The 12,541-nt window shown below is 40.1% G+C and overlaps 1 protein-coding gene across 1 annotated transcript in view; it reads right to left on the reverse strand.

Annotated features, from left to right (window-relative positions):
* Positions 1-442: 442 nt before the first annotated feature.
* Positions 443-12,541, reverse strand: part of htr1d (5-hydroxytryptamine (serotonin) receptor 1D, G protein-coupled) — a 43,644-nt gene continuing 31,545 nt past the window's right edge. Inside the window, exon 2 of the mRNA XM_047157860.2 lies at positions 443-2,621. Within this exon, the coding sequence (XP_047013816.1) occupies positions 894-2,039 (1,146 nt within the window). The 5' untranslated portion in view covers positions 2,040-2,621 and the 3' untranslated portion in view covers positions 443-893. The remainder of the gene's footprint in view (positions 2,622-12,541) is intronic.

The raw sequence follows: 12,541 nt of genomic DNA on the forward strand, positions 1-12,541 counted from the left end.
GTGATACTGCCCCTAGGTATGAATATTTGTGTGCATGGAGCCCTGCGATAGACTTGTGTCCCATTCAAGGTGTTCTCCTGCCTCACATTCCTGGGGATAAGCTGGATCACTGACCAGGACAAAGTGGACACTGAAGATACAGTGAGGTCCATAAATATTTGGACACCGACAAAGTTATTGTAGCTGTCCACAACAGTATATTCGAGTTGAAATTAAATCATGAATATTACTTAATAGCTCATAGCTCTTATATATTATTTAATTTAAACTCCAATATACTCTAGTAGACAGCTGAAATAACAATAACTTTGTAAATGTCCAGATATTTATGGACATTTTATGGAACATTGCTATTGGGAATTATTACAATGATTAATAACTAAACGAATACAGCTTGTAATATCACAATACAAATGACAACAACACACAACAAAAGTTTTTTGCAAAATGAAATCTTTATATATCTCTTCTCTATAGACTACGTATATACCATGTATTTGTAAACGCATAACTTCTTGTTTTTTCAGGCTATTCCAGATTAACGTTTCCCAACGTCTCACGAGTCCTCCTGTTTTGTTTGGTAAAGCTCTTAGCATTTGCAATTGCTTATAGATACAGGACAAATATTTTCTAAGGGATGAACCAGAGACTATAAGACATGCATAATTAGTTAATCTACGGGGAAACATCCACAGTTTGACACAACTTTTTTTTTTTACAAGGTGTCTCATGGTGATTCAACTGTACAAAAATGCATCATGATCAAACGTCATGACAGTGAATTCTGTATTTGAGAACAACAAAGTAAAGAGGAAATGCCAGAGAAAATGCTTTACCATTACTCATGCCTGATACACCAACCCTCTTCAGTTAGAGAGCAAAGTTTGGAAGTGTCAGTAGCATCTCTTGAACTTGATAAGCTTGTGGAAGGCCTGCTTGAACTCGTCGTTGAAGACCGTGTAGATCACAGGGTTGATAAGCGAGTTGAGATAGCCGAGCCAGGTGAAGAAGTCAAACAGCACCGGGTGGAACCAGCACTCTTTACAGATAGCCATGAGGAGTGTTCCTACAAAGAAGGGCAGCCAGCAGACGATGAAGGCTCCTAAGATGATGCCCAGCGTTTTCGTGGCTCTCTTTTCTCTCGCCGCACACAAACGTTTTCGCTCCAGGATGCTATCTGCTAGCTTCACCTTAACGCTGTTTGTAAAATTTGGAGACCCTCCTCCTCCACTTCCTGCTCCTCCTAGTTGAAGTTGCCCCTCCTGGTTGGTCGATGAGTTGAGCGAGCAGAGGGATGAACCAGCTGATGTTTGGATGAGCTGAGCCGTAGTGAATCGTTTTGCCCTTGACGCTGGCGTCTTGAAGATCCGACTGCGGGCAGCCACGTAGATTCGCCCGTAAAGGATGATGAGGAGCACGGTGGGCACGTAAAAGGCACCAAAAGTGGAGTAGAGTGTGTAGGAGATCTGGTCTGTGTTGACCATACATTCGGTCAACTCCTCATGAGCCTTGGCTTGCCTCCAGAAGAGCGGCGGCATGGAGATGGAGATGGAGATCACCCAGACGACTGCAATCATGAGCGCAGCCCGTCCAGTCGTCCGCCTCTTGGAGTACTCCAGCGCATCCGTGATGGCCCAGTACCGGTCCAGCGCAATCACACACAGGTGCAGGATGGACGCTGTGCAGAAGGTGATATCCGATGAGAGCCAGATGTCGCAAACCACCTGCCCAAGCGTCCATGTCTTGCTCACTGTATACAAGATGCTGATAGGCATGACCAGGATGGACACAAGTAGGTCTGTCAGGGCCAGAGAGCCAATCAGGAAGTTAGCAGGTGTGTGCAGCTTGCGTGTCAGGAAAATGGTGGCGATGACAAAAGCATTGGACAGCGTCGTAGCCAAAGTTACTATGGCCAGTAGGATCGATAGAGAGATCTGGAGGCCTAGTTGTGTTGCTTCGTCCCAGGACTCTGAAGTGTCCAAGCTGCTCGTGTTGTTAGAATGGAAAAGCTCGGCGGTGGCGTTGTACTTATCCATCATGCTTCTGTGTTGTTGCTCATAGCTACACCGTCAAGAGGTGCAGGTTTTGCAATAAATCAACAATGACATAAGCCATTCTAAAACAAGTTTTCCCCAATAAGAGTGATTGTTCCCATCAATCTGTCTTGGTTCAGCTGGGTTCTTTGTGCATATCTCAGATCTCTGAACTCAGGTCTAATTTTACTTTCCCATTAAGGTTTAAAATAGAAGCTATGGCTATATTTAACAATCTGTACACAATACCAGATGACTTACATGCAACATTTTTCTGACATTGTTCATACTTGATCGTCTTCTCGTCTTGTCTACACTCCACGCATGGAATCAACCCAATCCTTTGGTAGTTGTTCAGATGAATAGGTCTATCGTCCCACTAAATGCTATGGAAATTCCTCTACTTTGCTCAGATAGATCACTGCTAGAGTCTCTCCAGTGATGAAGAATTGCTAAGAACTAAGAAGAAGAACTTAAGCAGAACTTTCTAAAGCTGGTTGCTACTCCCGATGGACGGAACTAGGGCGACCACAGGGATATGTCTGGTCTTGGATGAAGGCTGGATTCAATCCTTGTCATAGTGAAGATCTAGCAAAAAGTGAGAGAAAGAAAGAAAGAAAGAAAAAACATAAAAATTTGATTCAGGAAGTCATGAATAAACAAGCTTGTCATATAGCACAAGTTCATATCTCTCTGTAATGTGTGGCTAGACAAGCTAAACCCTTGTCATTCACTAAATACCAGGGCTTTCAGTACCACGATGTACAATGGGCATTTCCGGAGGTGTCTGCAAAGACGCCCCCTTCAAAAAAATTACAAGTCAGCAAACATGCACAGAATCCTTTTTTTTTTTTTTTTTTTTTTTTTTTTTTCACACAGGCATTCCCAGAATCAACGATGTATGATTAAGGTCAAAATAGCCTACCGGTAAATATTTTTTTGATGTTTAAAAAAAAAATCCTGATCGACTGGTTCTTCAAACTGTTAACTTTGTCAACGTTACTCTTTCTGTATAAAAAAAAAAAAGTTGAGTATGAAAGCATGGCTAATTATGAGAATTTAAAGATTTTTTTTTATAATGGGGAAAAGCAGTAGAATCAATACTGAGGTTAAAAAGAACTAAGGTTTCGCTCTTTTTATCCTCAGTATTGATTCTACTGCTTTTCCCCCATTATAAAAAAAAAAATCTTTAAATTCTCATAATTATCCGTATTGATGTAAAGTCAGTCAGAATTGATGTAAAGTCAGTAAGACTAAGACTTTGAGCTTATTTAAGTGAAACAAGCATTTCATAATAGTAACTGTGAATAGTATTTTTCAAACATGAAACCCTTGTGATCATAGACGGGTATCTGAAGTTCTACAACAATGAATGGAAAACCCCTGTGATCATGGACGGGTATCTGAAGTTCTATCAGAATGAATGGGAAACCCATGTGATCACGAACAGGTATCTGAAGTTCTACAAGAATGAATGGAAAACCCCTGTGATCACAGACAGACAACTATCTGCAGCAAATGGCTTTTCTTCACAAACTGAGCATGACTGTTCATCTATGCAGAGTCTCAAAATAGGCCACGCCTACCTGATGACGCAATATCTGTTAGTTTCTAAAGTATTGTTGAAATACAGATGTTAACCTGCTTACCCTGTGTTAGCATGACTTATACATCATAACAGATTAGCCTGCTAGTTAGCACAGACTAACATGAGTAACATAAAGGGCGTTTCAAATTTTCTGAGATCTTGTAATCACTTATCAAATGATCTTAATCCCACTATCCAGAAAAATGTCTAATGTTAAAAGGGCTATACAAATCAGAAGACACATGATAAATTCATTAGCTCACCAATATGCTTCTCGTTCTTTGTGTTCCGTGGAAAGCTAATGAACTAGGCTAGGAATCCCAAACTAGCTAGTTAATTGCATTAGTAAAGACTTATAAAAATGAGCGAGACCTCAAAATCCTCAAAAAGTTTTTGGTGTATCGTATTGCGTCTGCGCCCTCGACAAAATGTCAGGATGTCTTTGGATAACATTTTAGAAAAAAGCTGTTTTATCTTCTCGCATCGCTTATAAATAATTTATTTGAGTCTTAGTTTTTCATAAACAGAGGTGTGTGACAGTTATGTGCTGTGTTGCTTTGTATTTTACACGGTTTCATTTCTGGTTCCACATTAATATGCATAATAAAAAGTAATCTGTTATGAGCAAAAGGGAATTTATTCAGTAGTTTCTACTGAATCACAGAACGTATATTTGGTTGATGTGTGTAGTGTAGCAAGTAGCTTGATTTGGGAACGTGTAGCGCATGCGAGTGACTCATGCCACCAGTACATACATGAAATGCATTTTGCATACAAATCTATATTGGTCTGCTATGAAGAAACACTTGATTGACTTGGAGAAAATTTCTAGCCATAGAGCAGCTCTAGTGCAAGTGTTTGGTCTAAAATCCAGCAGCTTCACATTACAGCCTGTGTACATTATGTCACCACAGAACAGCAATAGCTTTTAGATACAGGTTATGGAAAAGATTTTTCTACACCCATGAAATAAAAAGGCAAAGTTAAACAGGTAAGGGTCAAAACCAGGAAGTCTAATAAAACACAGAATTTGCAAAACAAGGCTCGGACATAACAAGACAAAAGCATGAGGAGGCTTCACAACGGACACACAGGGGTTATAAAAAAGCGAACTAGTCAAGAACTAACATAGAACAGGTGAACACAATAAGGCAACAGACTAATGACAGGACCAGGGTGGAGACAGGACTGGAGCAGAAACCAAAACAAACACAAGCGCATGTTGTTTGTCACTTTGTACATAAACACACACACACATGCGCACTCACACACACACACACACGCACACACACACACACACACACGCACACATTCTCAATGATGTTTTAATGCCTCGATAGCTTGGAGAATGACTCATTAAATAGCATTATGTTGTTCTTGAGTGCATCCTTCAGATGGTCATTCATTGTTACTGATATTATTTTAAAAAAATTTTAATGCTTCGAAGAGAGCGAGCGAGAGAGCGAGAGAGAGAGAGAGAGAGAGTATTCAGTACTTAAGAACATAAATATACTTTAACAGATTTATTAATGAATAATTCCCACTTCCAGAACATTTGACATTAAGGTGGCAATCTAATTAGGATTGTGTGTGTGAAGTGACACTTTGGCAGCTGCAATCTTAATTTTGGGATTTTCTTCAGTAGTGGGTGAGGGAAACATTGCCTGCATGGTTGCACAGAGACCCACAGGGAGAGAGTAAGACAGTGATAACACACAGTTGATTCCTATTCACCCGAATGCACAGCCACCTGTTCCACATCACACTGAGCCCTGGTTGATGTGTGTAGCATTGGAGGTATGGGAGTGTGTGTGTATGTGTGTGCGTGTGTTCCTGCCAGCTCGCAAGCTCAAATACAAAGGATTTGATGGTGACAGCCCCTCTCGCCCCGTATGAATAAAAACCTTATACTATGAGGCTGGCTGCCTTTACAGGCGAGAATATAGGAATGCATTATTAAAGCCATACATAGAAACAAGAACTCTGATGTTTTCCAAAAGAAAACCAAATAATCTCTAAACATGATTAGTTTATTCCAATGATGTTGTCATTAGGTTTGTGTATCGCTCGTGTATCAAATGTATATTTCACATGTTTGGACACAATGCAATGTCCAGTTATGTGAAATATACAATTATCAGTATTCAGTATTTTGCATCTTGCAAACCAATTTTACCTTAACTAGAAAAAAAGAAGTCTGTTTGTGGAGTGTGAGGCCACACCTCCTTGTTTTGTGCAGAGGCCACACCTACAGTAGGCACTGATGCCACACCTCATTGTTCGGGACCGACACACATAGACTACACCTTTTCACTAGGATTGATGGGTACAGAGGCCACACCTCTTTGAATATAATAATAGGTACAGAGGCCACACCTCCTTCACTAGAAGTAATGGATACAGAGGCCACACGTCTTTGAGTAGAAGTAATGGGTACAGAGGCCACACCTCTTTGAGTAGAAGTAATGGGTACAGAGGCCACACCTCTTTGAGTAGAAGTAATGGGTACAGAGGCCACACCTCTTTGAGTAGAAGTAATGGATACAGAGACCACACCTCTTTGACTAGAAGTAATGGGTACAGAGGCCACACCTCTTTGAGTAGAAGTAATGGGTATAGAGACCACACCTCTTTGACTAGAAGTAATGGGTACAGAGGCCACACCTCTTTGAGTAGAAGTAATGGGTACAGAGACCACACCTCTTTGAGTAGAAGTAATGGGTACAGAGACCACACCTCTTTGAATATAATAATAGGTACAGAGGCCACACCTCCTTCACTAGAAGTAATGGATACAGAGGCCACACGTCTTTGAGTAGAAGTAATGGGTACAGAGGCCACACCTCTTTGAGTAGAAGCAATGGGTACAGAGGCCACACCTCTTTGAGTAGAAGTAATGGGTACAGAGACCACACCTCTTTGACTAGAAGTAATGGGTACAGATGCCACGCCTCCTTCATAAGAAGTAATGGGCATAGATGACATACCTCTCTGTGACTAGAAGATATAGACACAGAGGCCACGCCTCTTTCAATGAGACTAATGAGCATAAAGCCCATGCCTCATTTATTGGAACAAATAAGCACGGAGGCTACACCCTTCACTCTTCACGTCTCCTTCAGTAGAACTGGTCAGCACCGAGAATCATTTAGAGACGAGAGTGAAAGACAGCAAAAAGAAATGCACAGTGCCAAAGCAAAAAATGTATTTAAATAGCAACACAAATTGGTATTGGACTTTACTGATACAGAGAGTTCTCCATTGATCCAGCGTTACCGCTTTCCAACTTTTACCGTATACACGCTGTTCTGAAACGGGACGAGAGATACAAACACCAATCCCTAATGAAGCCAGGATGTAGCTTATTAAAGTTAGTAAATCTTTCTACATTTGTTTGATATTTCTCCTTCAAAACAGAAACAAATCAGTTAGATTGAAAACTTTAGTCATTAAATTGGGGCAGCACAGCATGGCGAGAAGGAGAAGGTGTGAAAGTGGCTTTGTTTTCTCGGAAATCACTTGTGTGAAACGAAACGTGGTTTTATTTCCATGTGCCGCTTTCAGGAAAAAAAAGAATCAAGTCTAGCCCTTAAAATTACACTGAAGCTTTTGCTTTCTTCTACATGGCAAGTCAAATTTAATGTACAATGCATGGCACATATAACAGTCCTAATGTCGGCTATCTTTAGCACCCCATGCTCTACAGGGAAAAACAAAACAATCACGAGGACCACGAATATCCAACCCAATAAAACAAGCAGCCATCTTTACTTGCGTATAGATTATGTTAACTGTGTATCATGTTAGCTCTGCTTTTGGGGTGTCGCTTTGGAGCAACTAAAGAGAAAGGCTATTTATTATTATTTTTATATTATTTATTTAAATACATTACATTTCTTGTGACTTTTTACTAACGATCATTCAGATCAACTCTGGCAAAGATTAGACATCAGCCACTGATTACATCCATTCATTCATATGTTACTGTATATGACAGCGAGCAAGAGTAGGAACGATTAGGAGGCGTTGTTAATCAATAACAAAATGTGTACTTTAAGAGAGACCGACGTGAACTTATGCTTCTAATTGCAGCAGCGCAAAGACAATAAACACAACATGATTAGAGCTCGGGCAGAATCGAGCAGGAGCTCGATAAAGATAACAGAAATTCAATAAACTTCTATAATATGCATTACAATCCATACATTACCACAAAATGGGATTAAGCAACTCGATATGTAGACTTCATTAACGTGAAGTTTATACTAGGGCTGAGTTTAATTTGTGCCTGGAGATCCATATCCAGATTTTTTTTTTCCCTCTTTTATTCTAAATCCAAGTGACTCAGTTCAAATGTTCATCCGAGTTTCAGACACGAGTCAAAGCCGTATGCAGTAGGAGTTTTGAAGCATAATCTTTAAAGCCACGGGGGATTCATGAATCCATTTTCATTCACTTCACAATCCCGCTGTATTAACATTGATTCTTGAAGGTAATCCCTTTAAGACATTTTGTTTTTCAGATATCGCTGTTGTGACTGTAGAACAGATTTTAACCATAAACATATCAATCGAATGCATTTTTTAAATACAACATTCCTGACAGTCTTCACTTTAGTTTTGTTTAAATGAACGCTGAGGTGTAATGAACGCTGATATTTTTGCATGTGTGTAATCACTGTCTATCGTCAAGCTGTGTTACATTACCCAGACCTGGGCAGTGTTGACTGCTTGGATGTTGTGCTTTTCTGCTGCATGCAAATGAAATCAAATTAAACCTGGCTGCTAAACTTAAAATATGCTGTCAGTGAGATCAACTGCTGTATGTGGCAATTCAATTTGTACAGGCATGGAGGAAATAAATTGGTGGGAGGGGGTTGGGCGGGACCGCTTACCATGACATGACACATGAAGAAAAAAACATTACAGAGAGGACTGTACCAAAAGAGTACCGATACGTTTACGAGTTTGTGTTTTAAATGGAGGTACTTTCTTTGCGAAGCAAGCAGTGCAGTTTGCAGATGCAATAGCTATTTGCAGATTGTTGGTTATAACAATAGTCGTCTAATAATACGTTATCAGATTTGAGTTTTTGGGTTTCACTGGACACGCTATCAGAATCTACTATGACACTAGGACACAGTGCTGCTGTGAGTCAAAATGGGGTTCTTCAAGCGGCATTGCATTACAATGCCTGTATGATTTTCAGGTAAGATTTTCGTTTAATAAAGATAGATCGATGGTTGGATGGATCAGTGTACTTTTTTGATCCCCAAGGGGAAATATGGGGAGAACGACAGAGATGGAGAACAATGAAAATCGTGTACACGTCTGTATTTTTAAAATCATTTGAATTATTTCTTCTGGAGGCCCGGCAGACATTTACGTTTACGGCATTTGGCAGACGCCCTTATCCAGAGCGACGTACATCTATCACATTTATACAACTGAGCAGCTGAAGTTTAAGGGCCTTGCTCAAGGGCCCAGCAGTGGCAGCTTGGGAGTGGCAGCATGGTAGTGGCAGCTTGGCATTGGCAGCTTAGCAGTGCTAGGATTTGAACGCACAACCTTCTGATCAGTAGTCCAACGTCTTAACCACTGAGCTACCACTGAAAAAATCACTAGCTTCACCTTTAAATACATTACATTTCTTGTGACTTTTTACTAACGATCATTCAGATCAACTCTGGCAAAGATTAGACATCAGCCACTGATTACATCCATTCATTCATATGTTACTGTATATGACAGCGAGGAAGAGTAGGAACGATTAGGAGGCGTTGTTAATCAATAACAAAATGTGTACTTTAAGAGAGACCGACGTGAACTTATGCTTCTAATTGCAGCAGCGCAAAGACAATAAACACAACATGATTAGAGCTCGGGCAGAATCGAGCAGGAGCTCGATAAAGATAACAGAAATTCAATAAACTTCTGTAATATGCATTACAATCCATACATTACCACAAAATGGGATTAAGCAACTCGATATGTAGACTTCATTAACGTGAAGTTTATACTAGGGCTGAGTTTAATTTGTGCCTGGAGATCCATATCCAGATTTTTTTTTTTTTCTTTCTGTTATGGTTTTTTCCCTCTTTTATTCTAAGTCCAAGCGACTCACTTCAAATCTTCATCTGAGTTTCAGACACGAGTCAAAGCCGTATGCAGTAGGAGTTTTGAAGCATAATCTTTAAAGCCACGGGGGATTCATGAATCCATTTTCATTCACTTCATGTGCTGCCTTGTGCACAGTGTGTGGTCTTAGTGCTTGGGCTTATGGAGCGATGGTTCTACGACAGGGCCTAGGGTCAAATGTGGTCCGCATATAGATCGGCCAGTGTCTATGAGCCAGAGTTTATGATAGGTGGCACGCCGGCCAGCATGTTGCAGTTTTCCTTTTCACGAGACGGTGGCAGCCGACTACGATAATGAAAGAGTTAGCTAAAATGCAAGAGTGCACAACAGTGAGAATGGGCGATTTCATGAAAAACCAAGCGAAGCATGGAAAAACCATCTGACAATTCTGCAAAGAGTCCTTAACTAAAGTGGATTTGCAACCAAGTATTAACAATGATTAACAATTTATTTTATAATTATGTTAGTTTTTCGACTTATTTTCGGTCCCTGAAATACTCGAAGTTTGGACACCCCTGCTCTATACAACGTTCTTTTGTGAATTCAGATCCGATTTGTTTGGAAATATGGTAGAAATATATTATTAGTTTGGAGCCGAGTAAGGCAGCGATTATGTCACACTACTGCAGCAAACCAGTGACGATGTTGGATGCATCATCAGTGTTTCATATTAAATTTCACAGATATATGCGGTGTTACACACCACTCCAAACATTAGTCATTTTACCCACGATTTGATCCTTCACCATAGAAATGAACACAATGATCCTCCCACAGCCACCATTAGGTGTGACTCCTTCCACAGCGTTTTCATCTCGAGTGACTGTGGGTGGGTTTGATAGAAAATGTAATTATTCAGTCTGACACAGGTTCTGTACTCTAAAAGTAAGAGCTGGAGAAGCTTTGGCGCCCCATTACCTTGTCACAGAGGACACTCTGACACGGCTAAGGTGACAAGTACAACGTTCCATCATCCCAGAGGAGTAGCTTACAGATGAACATCGATCTGATGAGCATGAAACTCAACACGAGCATGAGCGCTGAACGTACTTGCCTTTTACTGTGATTGCTTTGCTTCTACAATGGAGTCCGAGAGTTAAATCTCATCACTGGCAAGAAGAAATGAAAAATTCACAGAGCTACGGTATTCCTTGTTAGTTATTAGTAACTGATGAATAATAATAATAATAATAATAACAATAATAATAATAATGGCAGCACACCTGATATCGATATAGTATGGTCCTCTATGTAATTTTTTGATCTATTAGTGAAGAATGATGGCATATTGTTTTGAAAAATGTATAAAATTGTATTCGTTTTTTTTTTATACCAGTGCTGTGGAGTTCTTAAATCTGGAAGTGTTGATTAATTAATTAACTGGCACAATATTAATGTTATTCAATACTACAGAACATGCCAATTTGGTCAGTGTAATTTGAGCCTCTTCTTAGTAATTTACTAATGCATATGAGGAATATGTTGATGTTTTTGATGTTTGGTTTCCATTTGGTTTGCAATTTTGTTCATGTAAATACGTATAGCTATGTGCTATGCATTTACTTATTTTTTCTGACGTTTAAAAAAAAAAAAAAATCAAAACCAGCTTACTGTTGAGGTTATCTACAGTATAATCTGGTGTGCTCCATAACAATGACAGAATTTGCATTTAGAAGATATAGACATTCAAAATGCACTGTCTCTCTCTCTCTCTCTCTCTCTCTCTCTCTCTCTCTCTCTCTCTCTCTCTCTCTAAGTCTCTCTCTCTCTCTCTACAACCAACATGGATCAACAATTTCGATGACATCATTCTGCACTTCAGCTCCTCATCAGATTTTCCATCCAATTAAATGCTGTCTAGAATCTGAAGTGTCCCGCCCCCGACATCACCTTGTTGAGCGAGAGAAATCATTTCACCGAGCGTGGGTCGTAAATGTGTCTTTGGCTGTTCGAACGTATGTGTTTTATTCTGTTTTCCAGCTGTAAGTCGGATAAGAAGGAAACGGCTTGAATCCATTCACTCGGAAGAAGGAGGTATTTGTGGCAGCTCACGGCTTTGTGTCAGGTGTCATGTACAGCTTAGCCTGGGTTGTGAGTTTTGCTAAACGCTATTGGCTATTTAGAAAGGGGGAGGAGCTACGTGAAATGTCCCACCCTGACATCCTGTTTCAGTGGAAATGGCATCAACATGTCAAATAAGTGGACTTTGATGGTCTTGCACAAGGACCAGCTTTGACAGCTTGGTGGTGTTGGGATTTGAACTCCCTTCAACAAAGTTCCATTCAGTAACCCAAAGCTATAACCACTGAACCGCCACATCCAACAGAAACTGTGCTAACTGGCCCAATCTCAAGCCTTTCCTATTAGCTAGTTTATCCTCAGTTTCCATACTTCTCATTTGATAAGCAACTCTGTACTTGAACAGTTATCATATTATGGGTCCACCCTTCCATGTCGAAGCATGAATTCCTGCCTGGAAGATCTGACATAATATCATTCAACCGTTGTATTTAACTTAAAGAATGCATTTTATTCGAAGGCAAAATACTATCAAGGCATCCTAAGGCATGTCAGTCAGCTTGATGGTTTAATGATAGTTGAAGTAAATATAATAATTTCCCATTTCTGCTCTTGACAGTTTGAAATCCTGAGACAGAAGTGCCAGCACTCTACAAAAGAATCTTCTCAGAGAGATACTCATCCCTAGTGAAAAGTCATCAAAGCTCAATTTGGTAAAGAAAAAGCATGAATGCAATGGGATTCACACCGCTGAGCTGATTCTC

The sequence above is a fragment of the Ictalurus punctatus genome, chromosome 9, assembly GCF_001660625.3.
Source record: "Ictalurus punctatus breed USDA103 chromosome 9, Coco_2.0, whole genome shotgun sequence".
Taxonomy (NCBI): Eukaryota; Metazoa; Chordata; class Actinopteri; order Siluriformes; family Ictaluridae; genus Ictalurus; species Ictalurus punctatus.